The sequence below is a fragment of the Boeremia exigua genome (assembly GCF_020726555.1).
Source record: "Boeremia exigua strain MPI-SDFR-AT-0100 chromosome Unknown C7974scaffold_1, whole genome shotgun sequence".
Lineage (NCBI taxonomy): Eukaryota > Fungi > Ascomycota > Dothideomycetes > Pleosporales > Didymellaceae > Boeremia > Boeremia exigua.
In genome coordinates, this window is record NW_025763518.1 from 2,377,346 (window position 1) to 2,401,238 (window position 23,893).

The window sequence follows — 23,893 nt, forward strand, 5'->3', positions numbered from 1 at the left end:
CTTCCATTAATGCGCACTGCTTATGGAGCTTTTGTCACCGTTCGTGGACGAGTCTTGGATTTCGAGTTGCCGGGATAAAAAGGCAGCGACGACGGAGTACTTATATCCAGAGCTGACCAGAGGAAATACACGCCTTGAGTTGCGATATAATGCAGTGAATCCTGCAACACCGCCAAGTGGCTGATTAATGCAGCACAGAGAGGAATTGAAGTCTTGCGCCCTCCAATGGACTGAGGAATGCTCACATTCAACTACCACGCGGAAAGACACAGTAGATGTCCACGGCGTGCACCAAAGGTTCTGAAGTGATGTGATAGATGGACAAGCACGTGATACTCCAAGGACAAAGCAGGCATGTGGGCGTCGCGTGGTGTGGCGATCGAATGGGGCCGATGCGTAGGCGCTAGTCCGAAGTCGTGCTAGTGCCCTCACTGCTCCGCCACCAGTAAAAAATTTCAACCACAGATATCTCGACAGCCACAAGAGCTGAGGGCAAGCTGCAAAGACAAAAAAAGAATACTGTAAGCCCGACGAGGGGCTCGAACCCTCAACCTTGAGATTAAGAGTCTCACGCGCTACCGATTGTGCCAGCCGGGCTTGTTGTTTCTGTTTTGATGAAGGAGAGATGCAGCGGGGAATATATATTTCTAGAATCTGTCATTTACGAGTCTGTTCGCCATGGTAAGACGCGGCACTCATGATCTGGTCAGGTGGTCGGTTGGTTGGGCGTGATCGAAATCTCTGTAGGTGGGTCGGGCGCTGGAATGGAGAATCGCGATTGGTCTTGATCCCTCCGCCGCGGGATCGTCTGTCTTGATGGAACCTGCAATGATCGTGACTGCAAAGCATACCGACAGTCTATGCAGCCAGCGTGAATGACGAATTCGCACTCTACCGCCAGTCCGTGGCGTGAATACTACTTCTGAGTAAATAGACACAAAACAGTGTGCATGGGAGATTACAGATTAAAAGATACTAGCTTGTTACATACAGAAATGTGCCTATCCACAACGTACATAGATTACACGGCGCACTTTTACCAAGCCATGTGCAGTCGACCCCAACTTCGCTCGAAGACTATTTCTGTTTCCCCTTCTTCTCGTCTCTTGCTCTTTGACTGTACAACTTCTCCTGATGGTTTTGGTTAGGCTTCTTTTCGATCCTGTCCAGCGCGTCTTCGATCAGGCCAATGTGACCCCGTAATGTGCCTTCGATTTCGTCCAGACGTGCCTCTTGCTCTTCAAGATTGTAGTTGATCTTCGATTGCAGGTAATATGTTGCGGATCCAACTGCGACGACATTGCCTGCGAGTGGCACTAAGACCTTGGGGCTGAGGAGCGTGTTGAAGAAAGACATGCTGAATGTGTAAATTCGTTGAACGGGCTGTAGAAGACCGGTTTCGGCTGTGCAGGGCGAGCAATGTAGCACAATACAGTACAGTCATCGCTCGAGTACTCAATATCTTAGTCTAAAGATCATGACGACATTGACCTACTGAACAAACTGCAGCGTCTGAGCGCCGAATTCCCTAAAAACGCTTAAAGTAGGCCAATGCTAGTCAACAAATATCTCGATGCTTATTGTGTTGCTACATTCAAGCATGAAGCTCGAGCAGAAGATGGGCAGGCCTGGTAGTGCTCCTAGAGGGGTAAGCGTCGTGAATGACGCGCATGACCACGCGAAGACGCGCCTCGCGTCTGCAGATAGTAAGCAGCAACCGCAACGTCGAACCTCCTGCTACACGCATGGCGCCAAAACAATAACATGAGCTCGAAAGGACTGGATGCATGAACGAGAATGCCTTAAAATAAGACCAAAATGTCCTCGCCGGCGCCGTTCTTCGCCTCGTCTCCTCTGTCGATCACATCTCCGCGCCGCATCCCCAAATCGAAATTCACGTACAAGCAACTCCACCAACTCAAGTCGTACAGCACACAAACACCGCTACGCGTCATCGCACACGTCGATCTTGATGCTTTCTACGCGCAGTGCGAGACAGTCCGCCTCGGCCTCGATCCTTCGAAACCCCTTGCTGTCCAGCAATGGCAAGGGTTGATAGCGATAAACTACCCGGCCCGCGCATTCGGCCTCAGTCGACACGTAACATCTACAGAAGCGCTGAAGCAATGTCCAGAGCTTATAATGCAGCATGTAGCGACATGGAAAGAGGGTGACGAGAAATGGGCATATCATGAGGATTCCTTTGCGAACATGGCAACACACAAAGTCAGCTTGGACTCGTATCGGCTGGAGAGCAGGAGGATCTTGAAGTGTATCAAGGATGCGCTGCCGGAAAAAGAGCAGCGTGTGGAGAAAGCCAGTATCGACGAGGTTTTCATGGATCTGAGCGCTCAAGTGCACAGCATACTGCTGCAGAGATATCCTATACTAAGAGGTCCACCTCCGTATGACGATCCAACAGAACCGTTACCAAAAGTGCCGACCACAGTGCTGGACTGGGCGGCTGATGCACTTGTGGAAACTGGTGAGGAGGATGGCGAAGATAAAGATCCAGACTGGGACGATGTGTGCATGGTCATAGCCTCAGAGATTGTGCGCGATGTGCGGAAACATGTATTCGATACGCTTCATTACACGTGCTCTGGAGGTGTTGCCCGCAACAAAATGCTGGCCAAGCTCGGTTCGGGGTTCAAGAAGCCTAACCAACAGACTATCATCCGTAATCGAGCCATTAAGCATTTTCTTTCAGACATGAAGTTTACAAAGATCAGGATGTTGGGCGGTAAGCTGGGTGATGAGGTTGTTGCCATGTTTGGTACTGATCTGGTCAAGGATCTGGTGGAGCAACCGCTGGATCAATTGAAGAAACTTGGCGACGATACTGGAAGCTGGTTATACTCCATTATACGAGGCGAAGACAACAGCGAAGTCAATACTCGCACTCAAATCAAGAGCATGCTGTCAGCAAAGTCATTCAGGCCATCTATCAATTCCTTTGAACAAGGTGTAAGATGGCTACGAATCTTCGTTGCAGATATTTTCTCGAGATGTGTGGAGGAGGGAGTACTGGAGAACAAGCGGCGACCAAAGACCATAATACTACATCATCGACAGGGTGCGCAGACACGGAGTAGGTCAGCCCAAATTCCACAGGGCAAAGCTTTGTCAGAAGCTATCCTTTTTGACCTTGCGAAGAACCTACTTGCGCAAGTAGTTGTGGACGGTCGAGCGTGGCCTTGTGCTAATTTATCACTGAGCGTTGGTGGCTTTGAGGACGGGCCGAAGAACAACGCTGGCATCGGTGGGTTCCTTGTGCGTGGAGACCAGGCCAAGGCCATGATGTCCTCGGATCGTGGAGGAGAGCCCCCAGCGAAGAGGAGACGTACCAAAGGCAATATTGCCAACTTCTTTGGACCGAAAGACGACAAGAGGAAAGACTTCGATGCTGCACGAGCAGTCTTGATGAAAGCACATAGCGAATCCACCAAGGACGAAACGGAGGATGATGTGGAGGATAACGACGGGGACGACTTCGACCAAATTCGCAGCGATGAAGTCACCCGCCCATCAACACCCACGCTAGACCGCCATGACACAGAAGAAGACGCTCAAATCTCGAACACCCCACCCTCAGCGCAACCGAAACCGTCCTCCCCTTCTCCACCCACACACCAGCGCCACGATCCACCCGTCACACCAGCGCCTCGCCTGAACCCTCCAGCACAGGTTCAGAAGACCCTTGACACCTTTTTCTGTTCACGATGCAACATCCACCTCCCAAAAGCCGATAAGACAGAGCATATCGACTACCACTTCGCACTCGACTTGTCGAAGGAAATGCGACACGAAGAGCGTAATCCACTTACGACTTCGAAGGCCCACGGCGCGTCGAAACCGAGTCGTGGGCGAGGACGGCCGCCCGGCAGTGGGAGTGGCGTGGGTAGAGGAGGTGGGAGAGGAGGTGGACCTGGTGGTGGTGAGAAGGGCCAGAAAAAGCTGTTCTTCAGTTGAGCATGTAATGAGTATGCCTCTCGATGAGGTCACGCGTTGCATGTCAATACACGTTCCAGATTTTCTACGGTTGCGTCCATAATATCCCGCCTCATTGAGATTTTAGCTACCACGGCACAATATTATTAGTAGAGTCCCCATCGGGCGTTTTTACCGAAGTCCAGCAGCGTGTAGTATCGTTCACGGACGGACTCATATGTCAACATTGAGATGAAAAGAGGTATCTGCAGTCTGGAAGGAGAGCGTCAGAAATCAGTTGAATGCTGAATGCTGGTAAGCTGATGAGTGCATTTAAAACGCAAGAATCTTGTGGGTCTTCCTTCAGTCGCGCAGGTACACTGGTAGAATGGCTGTCCAGGCTAGCTCTCACAAATTACGACGATGTCACGCTGGCAGGAAACAGTTATGAGTAGGGAAGGGTGTAGACTTTGCAAACAAACAATGGAGTCCCAGGACAGGCACGATCCGTCGTACCAGGCAAGAGCTAGGTTTCCTGCTGTTTACTATAATGTAGTAATATTAAGCTAGCTCTCTATATACAATCTCTCAATTATTTCATATGCATGTTCCACAACGGGATGATCTACTCCAGTTCAAACTCGAGTCTGACCCTCGGCACCTCCGTGGAACCCGGCGGCATCAGATACGTGAAGTTCCAGAACTCGAACTCGTTGACCGGCTTGCCAGCTCCACCATTCGCTCCATTGTAAGCCACCGTGTAGGTCTGATTCACCGAGCCGGTGACGTTGACTTTGATACCCTCGACATCAGACCAGGAAGCAACATCGCGCTTTCCGTCCCAGCTGTTCGTGCCGACCAGGAACGAGAAACCACTCGTGGCATTGCCTTGCGGGTACGAGAGCTCGAGGTAGTTCTCGCCAGTCTCGGCGTTGAGAGCGTACACCTGCGCGTACAAGCTCAGCCATCCAACGCTGCCGTCTTTTCTTCCCCACTGGACAACGGCAGGGTTGAACGAACTCGGGTTCTTCGCTGGCCCGCCGATGACGTTCTCCGAGAAGCTCTCAGCGCCGATTGTCAGGTTGTCGCTCATCCAAGCAGTGATGTTACGCGGGTAGGTGTCAAAGGGAGGCGAAAAAGCGGACGTCTTCACAGTGTGAGTACCGGGGAAAGTAGTGAGCGCCGAGAGTGTTGCGTTGGAGATGAGTGTGTTGTGGAACGGCGCGAGGATGGCGATCAATGGAGAAATAGCAAAGTCATTCTTGTGACCCATGGCGTAAGGCTATGGAAACAGTTAGTCTCGATGTCAAATGGATGATGCAGGATTCAACGTACCTTTGCGTTCATGGGCGCCTTGTCCTTGCCAACCAGCGTCCACATCTGCAGCGCAAGAATGCTCAGGTACTTGTTCATATCGTATCCGTAGCTACGATCCCATGGACCGGCGACGTTCTTCAGATTGGCATTGTAGAGCTCGCCGAGCGACGTCCAGGTGTACCTAATCATTTCGCTGCCGTACTGGCCCATCACACTGTCTTGCGGAAGATACTTCGCCCACAGGGTAAGCGCGAAAAGCGAAACACCTGCATAGGTACCAGAGTTAAACTCCGAAAGCGTGTTGTCGCGCTTGAACAGATCGATGATTTCAGTTGCGTACGCCTCGCCCGCAGTAGTCATGTTCGACTCGTTGGTTCTGCGACCGACCCAACCAGATACGAAGGCTCGCATAATTGAAGGATTGCTGTATGCTGGGTACAGGTTGTCGGTGTCAACGCCGCCCACGCGGTAGCTGTCACCGATTGTCGTGTTGAAGAGACTCTCCATCATGTAGTCTTGCGTCTCTTGTGGTATAAGATGTGGGAACTCCTCGAGCATGAGAACAAACGTTGTGCCAATGAAACCACGCCAATTTGGATCCCACGAGTTGTAGATGTTGGCTGGGTATTGTGCAGTCCCGACTGTAGGCTCTTCGGGGTACTTCTGGTAGTCGCCGTACCTGGCGCATGTCAGCTGCTGAACGTTTGGCCATTGTTTAGTTTCCATCATCGGTAAACACTCACCACTGCTGGCTCTCATTCTTAAACTGCGCGTCAATTATGTTGGTCACAACGCGCATCGCCTGCTCGACGTCGTCTGCCTCGTTTCTCGCCAACAAGCCCGCTGCATACCATGCACTAGATCTGGTGTCATGTACCAATGCGGCCGAGTCTAGGTCGAAAAGGTAGCCTCTCTCATTATCGTAATACATGTCCATCCAATCCATGGATTCGTGAAGCATGTTTGTCGCATAGCTTTCAGTATTATTGCGCCTGGTGAGAGCTCGCCGCGCCGTGGCGCCATGCCCAAACAACGTCAGTGCAGCACACAAACTCGAGAATGCGACCATCGTGATGAATTGAAGAATAGCACGCGCAATCGCAGCAACATGGCGGCGCGCTCCATCTTTTAATTGAGCAGTGCATGCCAATTGTCCGGGGCCGACGCCGGCATGCGTTTATCAAAGACTAAGCCTCGGAAGACACTGCCGTTGCTTGTTACGGAGAAGATGCGGGGTGTACGATGTCTTTAAGGGTCGAGCGCCGGCCGTTCAGGGTTACATGCTTGTGGGGTTCGGTGGAAAGCCGTACGAAGCGGAAAAGTGTAACCGGTGATGATCACGATCATGGAAAGCTGGACCGAGGTTATCCCAAACAGATGCAACGGTCTTGTAAGGCGACAAGGAAGTCCAGATAAGGTCACGATAGGTGACGTAGTTATCCTACATACTACTTCAGGTAAGTGCAAAGAGCATTGATCGCAGGCCATGATAAGATAAGATCGTACAAAGTCCATTGAGGGCTTGGCTCTGCATGTAGAATGACCAGGCTGTTCTAGAACTGCCAAAGTCAATTCGAAGACCGCTGCTGTACTGTGATGTACGGACACATTGCGATTTCGTCTGTGGCTGAGATCAACTATCTGGGCAGGACTTTCGGCGGTCGCAAAAGGCCCGAGCCGAGCGAAGGATGAATCTGGACCTGCTTTCCGCTGCATCGCTGCCCATCGTCGTCATCTACGCCGACGGTGTATCCACGTATGCATCGTTCATACATAGTAAACAACAGCCTCATATTGTCGTGGTGCGAAGAGGTCACGTGTTCAGTATGATCTTACCATCACCAGCATTGTGTTCGGGATGGGACCCTTGAGTACAAGATCTGAGAACTTCCACACAATGACCTCATTCTCGCATGATTTGTCCGGCACTGTCGTTGGCGGCAACATCGGAATTCGGCATAAAATGTGTACGCTAAGACATGGGTAGTGAGAGACTGCCGATCGTCGAGGCTGGTGACCGTGCCGATCAAATCGAGAACAATCATCCAAATGTGTTGTGCACACTCGGCGTGAGCGTAGAGTACCATCGTCGCGCGTTGCTTTTGGCATTGATGCTTCGCCACCTTCCGTTATGAAAACTTCAAGCCGCGACTGAATCAGCTCTTACCCAGGACAGTCGAACCGCGAGGCTTGAACGTGTGGCTGTCATCAACGGCCTCGAGCGGGTTAGCGAGTCAGTCAGTCGCGTGGGGCGGGTTGAGAAAATATAGCTGGCGCAGAGCACGAAATACGATCAATTCGAAGGGATAGAAGCCGCTTGACCGTACGAGCGGCGAGGGCGATGGCGGCTGAACAAAGCTTGTAAATCTGATCATGTATTGCGTGAAGGTCCGAAAAAATGTATCCAGCACATGTGAAAGGCCTACGTGAGAACAGCATTAACAAACTAAGTATCATATGGGTCCTCCAATCCCTGAATGCCACGCTTTCATTGGAAGCCATAAAGCCACCCGGACAGATACCGCTTGGGTGCAGGAAATTCCTACGAAAGGTGAATACATTCAAAGAAGACGTAAGCTATCCAGGACCTGTATGCAGTCATGCAGAAACGACTAGGTCGAAACACCGAGAAACAACATTGTAGAGCGAGCGCTGAGACTACTCCTTGGATCTTCGTGCTCAAAGCAAAGCCTCAAGCTGCAAGCTAATCCGCGTGGATGATCCAGCTGTGTAACGCAAGCCTACACTCATCTGGTAAGATGATGACAAGGTCCGTGAAGGGGAAACCATGATCCTGATTGGGAGAGCACTCCGCACGGATATCTCCAGAAGGGTGTTGGTAAACGGCCATGATTCATTAAGTTTCGATTGATTGCATTATGACATTTCCGAGATGGTCCATGACATCCATAAAATCATGCATCTATCCGGGACATTTTCGGACGAAATCGATGAACTCCTAACGGCTCCTGTGGGTATGAAACGGCCCATAAAAGTAGTAAAACAATCATATCCAGGTGAACTCCGGGAAACAGAAGGGTATCTCCGGGCACAGAAAATGACGGAGGAACAATAGTTGATGCCAGGCAGTCACAGGAGGACTGCATCCAGTTACTGCGCAGTCATCAGAGGTAAGCACCGGCCTAGTGTTTCCGGTATCCACCAGGTTGCGAACTGCGGGAAGATGGCTGTGGCTGCGACGATAATGGGTATTCTAGGAGATTAGTGTTAGTGTTGCGATGAAAAGCACCCATGCACGTATCAGCACTTACGACGACCATCTGAAGCAATGTAGTAACCTGGAGCAGGCGTGGAACTACTGGGGCTTAGCGATAGACCAAAAAGTTGTCGTCGGTGTATCCAAAATACCTTGGGGTCACATAGGCGGTCGGAGCGGCAGAGGGTCGGCCGTAGGCATCTGTTGGAGACTGTGACGGGTAAGAACCGTAAGGCTGAGACTGGTATCCCTGATCACGTTGCGAGTAGCCGGAGTACGGGTCCGCGGGCGCGGTCCTTGGAGCAGCCGAGGATGGAGCAGCCTGGTAACCTGGTTGTGTGTTATAACCGGCCGGCGCAGTGGTGTAGTGTCCTTCGCTTGGTGCGTACGACGCTGAGGTATAGGCACCACCTGCCCTGGGCGCAGGCTGGCGGTCATAAACATCGGCCGAGGGGTGCTCGACCGGTTTCGAGGGACCCCAGTGCTGGCGCGCAGCGTGGGTACGCGAATCTTGGTAAGCTAGAACTGCGTCAGATCCTCTTGATACCTTGGTATCACGAAGATAAGGACTATGACTACCTCCGCGTCCCTCGCCTGGTTGCCGCTCTTGCTGCCAACGCTGCGAATCCATCTTCAGATCCTGAATCATTTGCTGTGAACAGCATGTCAGCCTTGTCCTCTACACGGAGACTTGCCCAGTCGGACTTACCGATGTGAGGGTTCGGTATGCAGTGATCCAGTAGCCCGGTTGGCCCTGTACGATGGTTAGTCCCGAGCTGAAGTCGATAGCACGCAGTGAGTCCAACCTGGTATTCGCCGCTTCCTGTGCCAGGCCTGACAAGCGCATCCGGGCCAAGGTAGCGCTGGATGTCGGCCGTGATGACCTCTCGTGCGATGCCATCGCCGAGGACGAACCACTGGTTGGCTCGCGACATGATGGCTTAGTTGTGAGAGAAGAGGGAGAGTAAAGAGAAGATGACACTGATGTCAGTGTCGAGGTGGGCCAGGCTCAAAGAGGACAAGGAGGGGCACCGGAACCAAAGGCTGTCAGCTCGGATGGCAATGACAGAATTCCTGTTGCTCCGTGGGGCGGTAATGTCCAGAAGCTTGTTCCAGGCGGGGGTGAGAGCCAATATACCTACACAAGCGAGCTGGCCTGTGATGGAGGATTCGGAAGGGGGCGTGATGCGCGGCTGCGGCGATCCGTTTTGGGATACCGTGGAGCAGTGGCCTACAGAGGTTGCAGCGTCCTAGTGGGGTGCAAGTGCAGCTGTCGTGGCCACGACGGAAAGCTGGCTGTATACAAGATGGCGCGGCACTGCAGCTGCGCACGCTCAGATTACTGCTTGGATCGCACGCAACGGGGGAGAGCTGCTCTGCGCGCTGTTACGGTGCGGCTCTTTGCGACGAGAGCGAAGTCAGCGGGGTCTGGGAGGCCGGTTGCAGCGATGGCGGGGTCACGATTGGACGAGACGGTAGGCGACAACGGCGGGCGGCTGCACGTCAGTCGGTCGGGCAGCAAGCAGACAATAGGCGCGAAGGCTGGAGCAATCGTGTCTAACGGCAACGTGAAGCAGCCGGCGATGAGTCGGGCGAAAGAGCAGCGTTCTGAGAGCGAGGAAGGAGCAGGAAAACACTGCACCTTTCCGGAGGCGCCCGATCTACTTATTCTGACAAGCCAGCGCGCCAGCGGCCTCAGGTACCCATTCAATGGACAGCTCGAGCTGGCGTCGCGCGGTTTGGGTACCACCGCTTTTGCGGCAGCTCAGGTGGGCGAGAACTGTGGGGACCGGCCACTGCAGTGGCGCGTTGGGCACCAACCTGTGCAGGTGCCCACCAAAATTCCGCGACACGCCTCCGTTGATGACAGCACGTTTCGATCGGCAGGCTTCTGCAGCAGCGGCCATTAGCAGCCTTTAATATCTAGTACAAGCATGAGATTCTGCTTCACTGGACCTCAGAACGAGCTCCAGTCGAAACTCACAGTCGTGACTGCCCTTCGTTGCAGAGCGGAAGCGGCTAGCGGCGGCTTGGTCCGTTGCAGATACTTCTCCCAGCGCCCGAAACCGTGCATCATCTCAACCACCACAACCGGCGTGCTGGGATCGCCTTTGTCTGTTCCTACAACAACAAAGACGGCGAAGGCATTGCGTGTGTTCCAGCCCTGCGGATCTGCCAGGCCCAATGGGCTAGCTCTGAGCAACCTTATGTCAGACACCGCTCACCGCCTCGCGAACTTCAACACGCTGTCCTCAGTGCGGACTTCAGTCGAGCTCGGACGATGGCGTGGGAGCCGAAGGAGCTCTCTTGGGCATTTCTGCATCGCTCCTAGACCCTGGAAGCCGTCGACAGATTTATAGAAGATGCCGTCGCCATAGGCTGCAATTGCTCTCACCGGTGCAGGCTTCATCCTCGAACCGAACAGCCGATGCAGAAATCTCTAGAATCGCTACCTATAGGATCGCTCCCTTCTGCCGCAGATTCTGAGACTCCACTTCTCATGCTCCATGTCGTGGCTGGCCCTAATTAGTCGACTTCTGCCCTGGTGATGAGGCCTTCCGTCATGCAACGACTCTCTTCCTTCAGGCACCGACGACAATGGCACGTGGTTACGTGACACCGAGCGCACAGCCGCTGTGTACAAAAGGTACATTACGCGCAGCTGCAGTACGTAGGACATGTTTGTTGTGCAACGCCATCCTCCCTAGCTCGTAGTAGGTTCGCATCTACCGTCACACTTCATTTCAATACAGCCAGACACTCAGGGTCTGCGTCATGTGTCTTCATTCTACGTTCAACAGCCGTAGCGAAATCTAATCCAACCAAAAATATGCCGATAGTTGCTACGGATCCGAACGTTCTGTCCATCAAGAGGGTTTGGGCCGCCGGTAATACCGGGTTGGGCAGAGCCGGCAAGGCAAGTTGCGCAGCTGCGCTTCAAGTAAAGCACACCTCGAAGCATTGGCGCTCGGTATAACAACTGAATCAGGTACTCGATCGACTGCGCAACACCAAACACCATTCCACCGGTCTCTTCTCTCGGTCTTACTATTTGATAAGATGCTGATCAAAACGGACTGTTGATGAGGTAGTCACACTCCCAGACGAGAAGTGTCCCCTGACATCGAGATCTGTTACACGGGCTCATACACCGTCCCTTTCTGGCACCGCAACCCCAATACCAAGCAATGATCATCCTCTCACACGAGTGTACGGCCCGTCTGGTCGATCCCAATGTACAGCAAAAGTACGCAGTCGGAGATAGGGACCTTGACCGGGAGCGCAGAACAGTATTTGGGCGCAGCGACTCCTTTGCCGATTGATATACCAAAGATGTGGTGGCCAACACATACGTATATTCAGGATACTGTTCATGAGCCTTTCATGAGCCTTCCAGACTTCACGAGAAGTTGTTCGTTGAGTTTTGTTATGAAGTATTATATCCCGCATGAACAATAGTTCTGCCCAGCATCTTACTCGTTACTCTCCGTGGTATGATTAGTCGCAAGCCCGGTAAGGTTAGTCATGGAAGCCGCAACCTATAGCCGCAGGGTCAAAAGCGTACATGTACTTGCCCAACCTAATCGTGGAAATATATGGTAGGTAAGTACATCTCGCCGTGAGTGTCAGTACGAATTGTGGCGAAGTCAAGAACCCCGTCTGAACTGCTGATATCTGATTTAATGTATTCACAACCTGCGTTTCACTCACTGATGTGACCTGGTCAACGTTCTACCCCACTGCAGTACCAGCGAAGGGCTCGTGTTGAAACTACAGTTTAACGGTCGATACAGGGTGGTCGGTCTGTCAGTCCAGCATGTCACAGCAGCAGGCAACCTCTGAAAGTTCATGACGCGTATGCAGGACGGTAATATGAGGTCTACCTTTAATTCAATGTTGTAGCTAACAACCATTACTCCAGCCTCAGTAAAAGATGGTCTATAGTGATTAACCTATCAAAAGGCTGGAGTATTTTGTGCTCAACCATGGACCCATCAACGCTAGCGTTGAGAGGTAACTTTATTTGCTCGCCGATACTCAGGGTTCTACAAACACACTCAAATCCTCTGCTTTGCATCGGCCTTGCATACTCATGAAACCTCATCGCTATCTCGAGGCCGACACCTCTGGATCGGCAAAGCGCAGGTATCAGAAGAAGCTGCGACAACGGCCGCACGCGCTTGCAAACAAGAAGTTTTCCATCTTTAGTCAGCCTTCTCTGCGGTCACTGAAACCGTCGCCGCGCAAAAAACTCGAGAACGAGCGCGCACCAAGCCTTTGGATCCTGCCTCGCGACATCGACTTCCGCAGCACAGAGCATGGAGTAGTACACCCCAGTGCGAGTTTTCTGGGTCTTCCAGCAGAACTTCGACAATGTATTCTTCTTTTGTCCTATCAATTCCAACCAGTACCGGAAACCAAGTTCGGGCCACGCGACAAGAAGCTACATATGAGGAAGCGACACACGGAATCGCGAAGACTGCTTACGGACCAAGAATATTTCAACATGTGTGGGGTGAACGATCGCATTGCGGAGCTATGTCGGGTGTGCAGAGTCGTGTGCGAAGACATGCAATATGTGGGCAAGCAGTGGCGGAGCGCTGCTGAATCATCTATACTCAAGAAGATCGATGTCGATGCATTCGAGTCCCCGGGCTATACTCTGGTCCAGGGCCCCGTGTACAGTGTCAAAAAAGCCGTAGTCATTCAAGGGAACGACCGGCATTTGAGGGGAAGAAGGCCGGGCAAATGCTGGTATTGCACAGAGCGCCATGTAGCAGGTCAGCCTAGGTGTCCGATGGCGACAACAGACTCGCAAAGATGGATGCAAGAGACGAGAGCAATCGGTGGCTGGAGAAGCAGGGTACACACGAGCGGCCTATTTCAAGGAACGAGGGTGGTGTTTGGTGACTAGGGACTTGCGAAAGCTTGCCTTCACCTCGAGAGCAGAGCGCCGTCTTCACCGAGCGTTGCCTATTCAACCCATCGAACAATAGCAAACGGCCCCTAACCTTTCTGGCATATGACTCTTCCTCCTCAAACTTCCTTTGACCTGCAAATAGTACCTTCGAACGCCTTTCTTGTTACAAAGTCTTTGTTCTATCCCGGTCTGCCCAGACTTGACTTCGCCAGATCATGTCAGAAACCAATGCTTTCTCCTTCTCGGGAGTGAACTTCCCTCAATTCAACTCTACGGAAGCAAACTTGCGAACAGAGATAGCGACGCTTCACCGTGAGAAATTCGCACTGCAGCGCAACATACGACAGCTCGAAGACGCAAAGGGCATAGCGCAAACGCTATCCGATGCCAAGGTTCAAGTCCAGGAGGCTCAAAGGGAGACGAAGCGCGCAGAAGCCGCTGAAAAAGTTGCCCGCGTGGCACTTGCCACCTTCCGCAACTCTTACAACATGTCGCAGAATGTGAGAGTAAAAACTCGCGAAGCGGAGAAGCCGGGGATTGAGGAGAAGGTGAAGAACGGGAAGTTGCAGGCGGAGCCCGAGACAAGCAAGGGTCTCCTGGACAACACGCCAAACAACGCCGGTGACACCAGCGCTGCCCACGCCGATTGTGAGCGCGCACTGCAGCAACTCGAGTATGAGTACAATGAGAGAATCTTTGCTGTTTCCGAAAACGCACGCAGTAGCGATGAGACTTGGGAGTCGAAGCTGCGCGCCGCTCTGACTCGAGCTGACGCAGAGACCCAACGGGTGAGAGAGGAGGCTCGTGAGGAGGCTCGTGAGGAAGCTCGCAACTCTGAGCAGAATGCTGCAAACTGTCTCCGATCCCAGGAAGACCGTTTCAACGAGCTTGCCAAAGCCTACGAGTCTGAGCGTGGCGAGGCTAACCTTGTGAGAGAGACCAATGTCAAGCTGCAACTGGAGCTGGACGACGTCAGGGCAGGCAACATCGGGATCTACGTCGAGAACACAATGCTAACCGATGAATGCGAAGAACTCAATGGAAAAATTGAGACGTTTGAGGCCGAGAAGAAGATGCTTGAGGAAGAACTTCAAGGACAAAAGAAAATATATTCGCACCTCAGCGAAATCAACAATGGCTTACGTTTCGATCTTACAAACGAACAGTTCAAGGGTCAAGATCTCCGCCGCGATCGCAACCAATTTGAAGAGCGTCTTGCAGAAGCACAGCTGGCGCTGCAGAGCCTGCAGAATAGCGAAATCGAAGCTCGCAATGCATTGGCAGACGCAGAGATCGTCAAACGCGAGATCACCGAACAATTTCAAGGTCAAGTCTACAGTCTCCAAGAGGAGATTCACGGGTTCACTCAGCAGACTGAGAATTACGAGCGTGAAATTTTTCTCAAAGATGCACGTATCGAGACTCTTGAGCACGAAAACAGGCAGTTCGAGAATGCATTGATGGAAGAGCGGATGCTTAGGCCAACCATCAGCAGTGTTGACCGCCCGCCTACACTCCCTCATGTTACCGCCGTCAATCACAGGTCGATGTTCGATGAACTTGGCGATGAGTATGACGCATCTAGCGATACCTCTTCCGACATCGTCATGTCCACTGAGTCTGAAGTCATCAATCACGCTTCTATGGACGTCGCTGTGCCCAGTTTGTCATTGTTCATCGGAGGTGCTGTAGCCACGACGCCCCGCGAACAGGATAGCCGTGCATCGCTCGCACTGTCTCACATCAGCGAGGTTCTGGTTTGTGCTCCCGACGAACCTGTCATCTCGCCCAAGCCGAAAGCTCCAGAACTGAATCTGTCCACGCATACAGTGGTATCCATCTCGCCTTCAAAACCCACGGGCATGCCACTGGATGTATCGAAGGTCTTTGCAACTCTGGATTACGCTCCAGCCGAACCTATGGTTCCGACAACTACCGCTGCTACAACGCCATCACAGAGGCTCTCTTTGCACACCAGTGCGATGCTAAACTATTCACCAGTTGCACCAGCGCCTCGACAACTACAAAAGCTCACTGTATCGACTGTCCGCACAGGCTTAGACTTCGCTCCAGTCGAGCCAGCGTTCTCACCCTCATTTGCTCCGGCTGAATCGCAGCAGCTCTCTATACACAGCAGAGAGATACACAACTATTCGCCGGTTGACGTTGCAGTTCCAGAAGCACAAATTCTTGCACACTCAAACGTCTCCACACCTCTAGACTACTCTCCAGCCAAAGCGACGAACTCGCTATCAGTCGCTGAACCGCAGAAGCTCTCTTGCCACATCACAGAGATGCTCAACTATTCACCCGTTGAGCCTGCAGCTCCAAAGGCACAGCCTCTTTCTTTGAACGTGCCGTATCGTGCTGCTGTTAACGTTCACCCGAAGTCGGTCCCAGGCAGTAGTTTCATCCTCCCGAACGCGCACGCTAAGAAGCCTATCCACCGCTTGAACCGCCTGGAGCACAAGGCAGCAAGCGTGCCGGGACATCGCCGACTTGACACCTTCACCGGCCTTCCTCGGCCTTCCGGTACTTCGGCTCTCGATCAACTCTCAAAGAAATGGCCGCTGGCAGACGAAGAGCCTGACGAGAATACTGATGAGATGACTGATGAGAAGACTGATGAGAAGACTGACGAGAAGACCGAGTCAGCAAGCTCAAGGTCCAATTCCACAGTGGCGTTCTCACAAGAAATGTCCCCTCTTGATACGTATGGATACAAAACGCCTGACTCGATATCTACATTCTCCGATGCCAGCATGGATGTTGTCAGCCTGGAATTTGGCAAGAACGACTTTCTTTCCTACATCGCCCGGCCCTTCCTTGTATACCTCGCATCCTGCTCGTTTGAGTTCTCATCTCGCTCTGTTGTGATCAACGTAGTCGCGAAGAAGAGAGCTCACTCTTACGCGCATGGTTTGTCCATCATCATCCTGCTGTTCCTCGTCATCTGTTTCGCATACAAGTGGTGGAACGTTGGAAACAAGCTCTGGGCCTGGGAACACGCCAATGGTGTCGGCTTCAACGAAGGTTTCAGCGACATGCACGACTACCGGGCAGCATATGGATACGTCAACATGCTGTTTGGTGGACCGGTGCACAACCCAGGAGTCATCGTGGAAGGCGTCACGACAACTGTCAGCGCCTTGGGGGCATGGATGGGATTCTGAGGAGCTGCTCGAGCAGGCTATGAAGGCAGAACGTAGATACTAAACACACAATGCAATCTCTTCAAAGGTGTTTCAAGCCCAGCGAGCAAGGAATGTTGCAAAACGTTGTACAGATGATACAGACCATTTCATGCCCCAGCTGCGATAAAAAATGTGACTTATGCATGCGAGAAAGCAAAAAATATCTCCGCTCCCAGAATCGAACTAGGGACCTTTCGATAACAATTAAGCTATTACAGTCGAACGTGATAAACCAACTACACCAAGCGGAGGTATGCGACCAATGGCCACGCTTGAGATTGATTTGATGGGGAAAGTTTGACGTAATAATAATATAATCTTGTAAAAAGACCCCGAGGAAGCAGCCAGTTTAGTGGCTACAATGAGTAGCACCATACTGAGAAGTCTTGGCGCACTACACTTTTCCCAATCCGCAACAACCTCCAAGCAAACACCTCTTTCTTTCTCACTTTCGATCACCTGCACGATGACTGCTCTGGATGATGACGAATGGGAATACGAGTACGACGAGGTCGAGACTGAAGATTTCTACATACCCATCGACCTGTCAAATGTCCCCAGAACCCAGAAGAACGTGGACAACGAGCGCCGAACTGGCCATCCCACACTACTAAAAAGCAGACTCCGCGCTCTCAACGCGCAGCGCGGCCAGCAGCAGGACGCGCCGGCAGTTGAAAATGCCAACGGACAGGAGCCGGGAATCGTGGGAGAAGCTCAGATCACTGGTCTGCATACTGAGAATCCGCTCGTTATGTATAATGGTCAGTTGCTGAGTCTGCAATGGGCATCAACAATTGGCACGGATATGTTCTTCGCGAAGCCGGATCCTGAAGCGGAGTCCGAAGGGCCACTGCGCTCGTTGCCGAATGTGGATCTGCTGGCTGTGAGTTCTACCAAATTGATTGCGAGGGTTGGACGGCTGCGGCCGCGAGACGAGGTGTTTGAGAAGGTCGAAGAGGCGGAGGGACAGACCACAGCCGCAGAGGAGACCGTGAGGGACGCACAAGAGTCAGCGAAGGTATCAGAACCGCCGCCATCTAGTTTTCTTGCGAAGTTGAATGCTGCGAAGGCTAAGAGAGGAGACTCAACGCGTCTCGCGGTTTCCAGGTCTGGAGAGGGGTCGAGTTTGGTGGCTGAGGCGGCTGCAACTGCACCAGCAGCAATGCAACCTGAGGGAAACGACATTGAGATGAGCGGTACTTGATGGCATCAGGCCCAGACATGCAAAGAGCCAAGAGATGGAGGTCGAGATGCAGAGGGTGCAACCAATCCCCCTGGAGTGTGATCACAATGCAGACAGAATTGCGTACAAGAGTCGCGCTTTCCAAACAAACATAGCGCCTGCATCGATTGCACATAACCTCCCGGAATTGGAAACCGGCACCCCCGTCCGTACCGACGTAGCCTTCGAGAGCCCGACCACGTGTCGCATCCTCTATATCTTCCCATCACCTATATCGTTACCCTACTTGTTTCCACCGGCATCGTTGATGCAGCCCTGACAACAAACGCCATGGCCTCATCCTCACGATGCTCTCGACGCAATCGACGAGACAGACTCAGCATCAGCGTTCTCCCTGACCAGCTGTGCGACCCCGAACCTCGATTCCCATACCTCCACTGGCTCTTCGGCGAAAACAGCGAAGAAGACGTCTTCTCGCGATTAGCAGACTCCTCCTCCAGCGACACAGAAGACAATACAGACAGCCACACCGCCAACACCATCATCATGAAAGAAGTCGCCGCCTGGCTCGCACTCCGCGAAAACGACGAATTCTGGGTCTCGCGCCGCACAAACCCTCAAGAAGCGAGTCTTTCCCCCCTCTAGTACCCTATCTGCACAACACCTAACAAGGCCCCAGACCCTCCCTACTGTAAGCCAACTCCTCGCGCGCCTCAAACACTCCGACTGCCCCCCACCAAACTCTCTCCCCGGCACCGAAGCCTTCAATGCCCTCATCCACGCCATCGCCCTCCAGCTCCTCGCGTCCTGCTATACCCCCCTCCCGTCCAGCAGCTCAACGCACCTTCCCCTCTTTCAACAGAAGCCGCGCAAGACGCCCGTCAGCGCGCTGCGCGCCCACGCTGCGTCCCGGTTCTCGCCCGCCGCAGGGCACCATGCGCGCGCGCCCTCGGAGACGGCGGCGTGGCCGGGGCTGTGTACGGGACCCGGTCCTGAAGACGCGTTGGCGGAGGCGGTGAGTCGGCGGCGGCGCTCGGCGCGGAGCAGCGCGTTCGTCCCCGGCGTGACGGCGAGTGGTTGGACGGACGGCGGTCAGGATGTGCGAAGGGGGAGTATGGTGGCTGCTGGTGAGGGCTGGGAAGTGCGGAGTCGCAGCGGAGTGGTTTCGTGGCCGATGAGGTCTGGCACGTGGATTTTGAGGGTCTTGTGCTGCAGGAAGGAAGAGGGAGGTTCCTCTGTAGACTAGTTAGAGTGGCGAGTATGAGCAAGTCGATGACGCTGGGGTCACCGAGCGCGAAGGGACCTATCATGACATGTGTGATGGTCTGGAAAAGTGATGCAATCCAGAACTTCGTCGGACCTCACTCGTGTAGACATCAAAGTAGCAAACTGGTGCTTACACTGCTCACATCAGTCTCTTTGCGTGAAGACAAACACATGATAGTCTTCAGAATGCTGTATTTAGACATGAGTGGAAAGCTACCTCCTCCCGCTTGCAGCCGCGCTTCTCGCTTTTCGTAATTATACAGTACACGCTCCCTGAACCACACCCGCTCACTGCTTTGCGCGCTTCTCCTTGTCGCTCGTCGTCTGGCTGACATTGAGGCCGAGGCCGTTCGAGTCGAGATAGACCTTGTTGGCCGACTGCTGCAGGATCTGGGCAATGTTGCGGGCGTTCTCGAACTCCCTCAGGTCGACGTATGTCCTGCTCTTCTTGATGGCGTCTCCGATCAGCTCGGCGGAGCGGGCCTCACCCTGGGCGCGCACGACGGTGGCCTGCTTCTCTTGCCGGGCCTTGTCGACGACGAAGGCGGCGCGCTGGGCTTCTTGCTGGGCGACTTGCTTGGCCTCGACGGCGGCGGTGAATTCGGGCGAGAAGGCGAGGTGCTGGGTGGTGTTAGTAAGCATGCTTGTGTGAAGTGGTGCAACGGCGTACTGTGAGGGAGACATCATCCAGCATGATGTTGAAGCGCGCGGCTCTCCGGACGAGGTTGTCGCGGACCAGGCGCGAGACGTTCTCGCGCTGGGTGATGAGCTGCGAGGCATTGAACTGGGCGACGACGCTCTTCAGCACCTCGTTGACAATGGACGGCAGCACGCGCTCGTCGTAGTCTGTTCCCAGCGTCCGGTAGATCTGCGGCAGGGCGTCGACACGCGGCCTGCTGAGCACTCTGCAGGTAATGTTGACCATCTGCAAGTCCTTGGTGCCCGTCAAGCTGGCGACGTTCCTCGGCTTCGCGCGCACGTCGTAGGTGATGGGTGTCTCGAACCACGGGACGTTGAAGTGCGTGCCTTCGTTGTAGATCTCCTTCTTCACGCCGCCGAGACGGGTGTACTTGATCGCGCGGTGACCTCCGTCGACGTTGAACAGCGCGTTGTTGGCCAGCCAGAGACCGCCGCCGAGCAGCACAAGGCCCGCGATGCCGCCTGCTGTGCCTTTAGGCGGGCCACCGCCGGCGCCGCCGAAGCGCGAGGTGCGGCGAGTGAGCTCATTCTGGATGCGCTGCCATGCTTCCTTTGGGTCGGGCGCGGCCATTGTGGATGTGGGCGGAGGGCGAGTGGGAGGATTGTGGCGGGCGAGTCGTGGTGGGCGATGAGGCGTCAGGATGGTGATGCAGTCGACAGTCGTCGAAAGTTTGCCGCCGATTCGCCGATTGGCCAGAGCATGCTCTACGACGAGGAAGGCACGCTCAACGCCGCCCTTGCTTGCACGACCGGCCTTCTAAGCTGGCATCTGAAATAGACCAAGGTCTACGATGTGATCCACCACACGCGCGCTCCATGCGCCAAACAATGTCGGGTTTCCAGTGTTTGAAACATATATTCGCTGTCCGCGGCAGCTCTGCAACCAGCTCGAGCTTGGGCCACCATGTCGCAGTCGGAGACCAAGACACCAGCTGTCCATAACCTCGCGAACATACACATCACTTGTGATAATCCTAAATTCGCTTTTTGCCCAGCTGGCGGCCTGTGTCTGTTTGTCTACAGTCTCTTTCAAGATACCCAATTGTGTCCTAGCACCGGTCTGCTAATCCTTGCGATTGTCGCATGCGGCTTCGTGCAACGCGGGCGGAGCTACTTTCATCTGTTGTGAGTGCTGATGCTGGTGGCCACGCGCGCAACACGTACTAACTGGTCTCAGACTATCTTTACTGAAGTGCTGTGTAACCAATCACGCCAGTATAATCGCGAAGATTAGCTCCCAGGAGCACTGCCGCCGCCATGTATATAACCCCACGGACCCTTCAGACGCTCGCCTGGTCCACCCTGGCACTCTCCGCAGTGCGCGCACAGCATATCATAGACAACCTCAGCTTCGGCCACAAGGATGGCGTCTACATCTCGCCTGACCTGCGCGCCATTCCGCATTTCGACGTCCAGGGCGTCGACGACTACAAGCCCCAGATCCTCTCTGACCGCGTTATCCTCACACCACCCTACCCGGGTAGCAAGCGCGGTGCGCTATGGGCGATCGATCCCATGCACCACATTGGCGAGTGGACGGCGGAGCTGGACTTCCGGGCGACAGGCATGGAGCGAGGAGGTGGAAACCTGCAGCTCTGGTATGTCAAGCAGAGCCAAGCGCACGAGAAGCCAAACAGCCTGTACACCACGCCCAAGTTCGACGGCTTGGTGCTTGTTATAGATCAGTACGAGGGCCACGGGGGCTCAGTGCGGGGTTTCCTGAACGACGGGACGATAGACTTCAAATCACACCCGAACCCAGACCAGCTGGCTTTCGGGAAGTGCGACCACGCATACAGGAATCGCGGACTTCTCAGCAAGCTGAAGCTGCACCACAAGAACGGCCTGCTCGAAGTCACTATAGATGACGAGACCTGTTTCAAGACCGACAAGGTGCGTCAACCGAGGAGACATATCCTCAGCAAATGCTAACTGCCTCCACCAGGTCAAACTCCCCGCTGACTACTACTTTGGTATCAGTGCCGCCTCGGCGGAGAACCCCGATTCCTTCGAGGTCCACAAGCTCATCATCTCGACCACAACCTCCAACACCCGTGAAGAGCCCAAAGGCCAACAAGTCGACTCGCGCAACCAGCAGCACCAGCAGCCCGTCCAGAACCAGCCGCACCAGGGCTCTGCGCAGCAACAACATGCACAGCAGCAGAGCTCGCCCCCTAAGAAGATGGCATCGGCGCAGTCGATTCCCCCCTGGATCCAGGACGTGCTAGCCACCAGCGTCAAGACCGACAACGACCGCTTCGAGGACCTGCACAACCGTATCCAGGACATCGCGCACCACGTCGCGTCCATCTACACCGCGATCGAGGCCCTCAATGCGCAGTCCGAACAGCTCCACAACGCGCTCCTGGCGCGCCTGGGCCCCATCGACGAGCGCCTGTCGCACAGCGTGCGCCTCTCCGAAGCCACGTCCAGCAACGCCGCCCAGATCCTGCGCGACCTCGAGAGCAAGGACTACAAGCAGGCGCTCGCGGCGATGCACCGCCGGCTCGAGGACAACCACAAGGACATCCCGAACGTGGTCAAGGCGGTGGTGCAGCAACACGGGCTGGGCTGGATGAGTCTGCTCGCGATCGCGTTCGCGGTGCAGGTCATGGTGGTGGGCGCATACCTGGTGTACAAGAAGAGGCGCGGCGGCGCGCCGAAGAAGTATTTGTAGATGTGTGAGGGGTGGGGGTGTTGTGTTTAGATTCGGTTGGTTTGGGGCGGGGCCGCGCCTGCATTGCTCGGCGTTGGGGGGATGATATCACGCTCTGCTCTGCGCTGTTCAGCAATACATCGTTCACTACTACTACCTGTGCTGTGCTGTGTTGCGTGCCGTGTAAACATCCAGCGTGAACGTCCAGCGTGAACGCCCGGCGCTTGGCTGCCGCGACTGTGATGACGCCCCTGCGCTGACCCAAGCCGCCTGAATCCAACACGCCGCGCGGCTCTGGAAGTTGGGGCTCTGCGGCTTGTCTCAGCTACAGCAATGATTGCGGTGCCAGTGGTCTGCAGGGGCAAGGGAGTGGAGGCACTCGCAGCAGCAGTGACAAGACGTATTAGACTGAGGACGGGCTCGCACTCGTACGCAGTTCGCATTGGCTAACGATTCACCTGTCAGCACCCAGCAACTTATTGATTGCAGCAGTCAGACTGTTAGAGCCTACGTACGACCGAGTCAGATAGGACCTAATATCTGGGCCCAGTGAGTCCCTCGCAAGTTCGAGATAATTGATGACGGCGTTGAGCTGCGTGCATAGCTCGTGCGCCGCGTTGCTGAGGAGCAGCTGTGCCATAGTGTCGCCGTGGAGCGTGGTTCGCTGCTGCAGCCGGTGTATCTGGTTGGCTTTCTCTGAGATCAGGCACAGGATCGAGGCGACTTCGATCTCATCCGGGCTCCACTTTTCGCATATGGGCTCTGCAGCCTTGTTTGCCGCGCTGGTCAGGGTCAATATAGAGCGCTTGCTGGCTCGCTTGACCAGTGTGGGTTGCGCGTCGCGGAGGAAGACCATGAACTCGTTGCCGCCAAGACACAGCGGGACGACCAGGATACCGCGGATGCCTTCGAAACCAGGCGGGTTTTGTAGGTCGGGGAAGTCGGTTGCGAGGTCCATGGACATGATCATCGATATGATGTCGCGGCCCAATAGATACTTTAGGGTGACGAGGCCTTCGTGCGGGTGCTGAATCTCGCCCAGAGTTTCTACCTGAACAGGAAGGAATCCTTCTTGCACGATCTCGAATTCGCAGAGAATCAGCCCCGATCCCACACGAATTGGATGTGCCGCACACCGTAGTTGTGTGTGTCTGATTGTCTTTAACGCTGAGCGTGAAGACGTCAGGGCTCTCTGCTCCATCCACGCCTTGCAGGCGGCCAATATGCTCCATCAAGACATCTACCTGCTCTTCTGAAAGAAACGTCTACAAAGCTGGCCAGAGCAAAAAGTTCTTCAGGGCTTTTCAAGAGCATTTGCTTCGAATCCTCGCTAACAGTGCGGACTACGAGAGTCCCAAATCATGAGACTGCTCTAATACGAGCAAGACGCCATGCTGTTGAACGCACTGAGGTTCTTGGATGTTTGGATTCAGCACCTTGATATCGCGTCCGGGTCGATCGATCCTTTCGTACATTCCTGATTGGCGCTGTCTTACGCTTTCAACTTCAT

At 54.1% G+C, this 23,893-nt stretch overlaps 13 protein-coding genes and 2 non-coding genes across 15 annotated transcripts; 6 read left to right on the forward strand and 9 right to left on the reverse strand.

Moving 5' to 3' along the window:
• Positions 1 to 524: 524 nt before the first annotated feature.
• C7974DRAFT_t16 lies at positions 525 to 597 on the reverse strand. Its single transcript has one exon. It is a non-coding gene; the product is annotated as a tRNA-Lys (tRNA).
• A 381-nt stretch (positions 598 to 978) lies between these two features.
• C7974DRAFT_383350 (uncharacterized protein) lies at positions 979 to 1,610 on the reverse strand. The gene has a single exon (XM_046140761.1). The coding sequence runs from the start codon at positions 1,354 to 1,356 to the stop codon at positions 1,078 to 1,080; it is 279 nt and encodes a 92-aa protein (XP_046003094.1). The 5' UTR covers positions 1,357 to 1,610; the 3' UTR covers positions 979 to 1,077.
• Positions 1,553 to 4,152, forward strand: C7974DRAFT_18786 (sister chromatid cohesion protein Eso1). Its single transcript, XM_046136517.1, has 2 exons — positions 1,553 to 1,706; positions 1,778 to 4,152. Exon 2 carries the CDS (start codon positions 1,819 to 1,821, stop codon positions 3,970 to 3,972), a length of 2,154 nt encoding a protein of 717 aa, XP_046003095.1. The 5' UTR covers positions 1,553 to 1,706; positions 1,778 to 1,818; the 3' UTR covers positions 3,973 to 4,152.
• A 311-nt stretch (positions 4,153 to 4,463) lies between these two features.
• Positions 4,464 to 6,405, reverse strand: C7974DRAFT_18832 (uncharacterized protein). The gene is made up of 3 exons (XM_046136526.1): positions 5,991 to 6,405; positions 5,266 to 5,926; positions 4,464 to 5,212 (listed from the first exon to the last, which is right to left on the reverse strand). Exons 1-3 carry the CDS (start codon positions 6,314 to 6,316, stop codon positions 4,556 to 4,558), a joined length of 1,644 nt encoding a protein of 547 aa, XP_046003096.1. The 5' UTR covers positions 6,317 to 6,405; the 3' UTR covers positions 4,464 to 4,555.
• On the reverse strand, positions 6,112 to 7,224 carry C7974DRAFT_18865 (uncharacterized protein). Its single transcript, XM_046136539.1, has 2 exons — positions 6,492 to 7,224; positions 6,112 to 6,212 (listed from the first exon to the last, which is right to left on the reverse strand). Exon 1 carries the CDS (start codon positions 6,961 to 6,963, stop codon positions 6,496 to 6,498), a length of 468 nt encoding a protein of 155 aa, XP_046003097.1. The 5' UTR covers positions 6,964 to 7,224; the 3' UTR covers positions 6,112 to 6,212; positions 6,492 to 6,495.
• A 1,239-nt stretch (positions 7,225 to 8,463) lies between these two features.
• Positions 8,464 to 9,585, reverse strand: C7974DRAFT_18835 (uncharacterized protein). The gene is made up of 3 exons (XM_046136527.1): positions 9,271 to 9,585; positions 9,174 to 9,218; positions 8,464 to 9,116 (listed from the first exon to the last, which is right to left on the reverse strand). The coding sequence occupies exons 1-3, from the start codon at positions 9,397 to 9,399 to the stop codon at positions 8,574 to 8,576; spliced, it is 717 nt and encodes a 238-aa protein (XP_046003098.1). The 5' UTR covers positions 9,400 to 9,585; the 3' UTR covers positions 8,464 to 8,573.
• A 586-nt stretch (positions 9,586 to 10,171) lies between these two features.
• Positions 10,172 to 10,874, reverse strand: C7974DRAFT_371484 (uncharacterized protein; the record flags this gene model as incomplete). The annotated part of the gene is made up of 3 exons (XM_046140022.1): positions 10,172 to 10,387; positions 10,449 to 10,659; positions 10,690 to 10,874. 3 exons carry the CDS (start codon positions 10,872 to 10,874, stop codon positions 10,172 to 10,174), a joined length of 612 nt encoding a protein of 203 aa, XP_046003099.1.
• A 1,485-nt stretch (positions 10,875 to 12,359) lies between these two features.
• On the forward strand, positions 12,360 to 13,853 carry C7974DRAFT_18905 (uncharacterized protein). The gene has a single exon (XM_046136546.1). It carries the CDS (start codon positions 12,558 to 12,560, stop codon positions 13,377 to 13,379), a length of 822 nt encoding a protein of 273 aa, XP_046003100.1. The 5' UTR covers positions 12,360 to 12,557; the 3' UTR covers positions 13,380 to 13,853.
• Positions 13,490 to 16,588, forward strand: C7974DRAFT_18876 (uncharacterized protein). The gene has a single exon (XM_046136543.1). The coding sequence runs from the start codon at positions 13,601 to 13,603 to the stop codon at positions 16,556 to 16,558; it is 2,958 nt and encodes a 985-aa protein (XP_046003101.1). The 5' UTR covers positions 13,490 to 13,600; the 3' UTR covers positions 16,559 to 16,588.
• Positions 16,589 to 16,742: 154 nt separating this feature from the next.
• C7974DRAFT_t15 lies at positions 16,743 to 16,830 on the reverse strand. The gene has a single exon. It is a non-coding gene; the product is annotated as a tRNA-Tyr (tRNA).
• A 165-nt stretch (positions 16,831 to 16,995) lies between these two features.
• Positions 16,996 to 17,938, forward strand: C7974DRAFT_18920 (uncharacterized protein). Its single transcript, XM_046136550.1, has one exon. The coding sequence runs from the start codon at positions 17,046 to 17,048 to the stop codon at positions 17,781 to 17,783; it is 738 nt and encodes a 245-aa protein (XP_046003102.1). The 5' UTR covers positions 16,996 to 17,045; the 3' UTR covers positions 17,784 to 17,938.
• C7974DRAFT_18921 (uncharacterized protein) lies at positions 17,939 to 19,162 on the forward strand. Its single transcript, XM_046136551.1, has 2 exons — positions 17,939 to 18,386; positions 18,442 to 19,162. The coding sequence occupies exons 1-2, from the start codon at positions 18,093 to 18,095 to the stop codon at positions 19,006 to 19,008; spliced, it is 861 nt and encodes a 286-aa protein (XP_046003103.1). The 5' UTR covers positions 17,939 to 18,092; the 3' UTR covers positions 19,009 to 19,162.
• Positions 19,163 to 19,227: 65 nt separating this feature from the next.
• Positions 19,228 to 20,474, reverse strand: C7974DRAFT_18915 (band 7 family-domain-containing protein). Its single transcript, XM_046136548.1, has 2 exons — positions 19,699 to 20,474; positions 19,228 to 19,649 (listed from the first exon to the last, which is right to left on the reverse strand). Exons 1-2 carry the CDS (start codon positions 20,296 to 20,298, stop codon positions 19,317 to 19,319), a joined length of 933 nt encoding a protein of 310 aa, XP_046003104.1. The 5' UTR covers positions 20,299 to 20,474; the 3' UTR covers positions 19,228 to 19,316.
• A 22-nt stretch (positions 20,475 to 20,496) lies between these two features.
• On the forward strand, positions 20,497 to 22,631 carry C7974DRAFT_383363 (concanavalin A-like lectin/glucanase domain-containing protein). Its single transcript, XM_046140762.1, has 3 exons — positions 20,497 to 20,852; positions 20,905 to 21,620; positions 21,673 to 22,631. The coding sequence occupies exons 2-3, from the start codon at positions 20,985 to 20,987 to the stop codon at positions 22,402 to 22,404; spliced, it is 1,368 nt and encodes a 455-aa protein (XP_046003105.1). The 5' UTR covers positions 20,497 to 20,852; positions 20,905 to 20,984; the 3' UTR covers positions 22,405 to 22,631.
• C7974DRAFT_419854 (uncharacterized protein) lies at positions 22,617 to 23,347 on the reverse strand (the record flags this gene model as incomplete). Its single annotated transcript, XM_046144227.1, has 2 exons — positions 22,617 to 22,829; positions 22,899 to 23,347. The coding sequence occupies 2 exons, from the start codon at positions 23,345 to 23,347 to the stop codon at positions 22,787 to 22,789; spliced, it is 492 nt and encodes a 163-aa protein (XP_046003106.1). The 3' UTR covers positions 22,617 to 22,786.
• Positions 23,348 to 23,893: the final 546 nt, after the last annotated feature.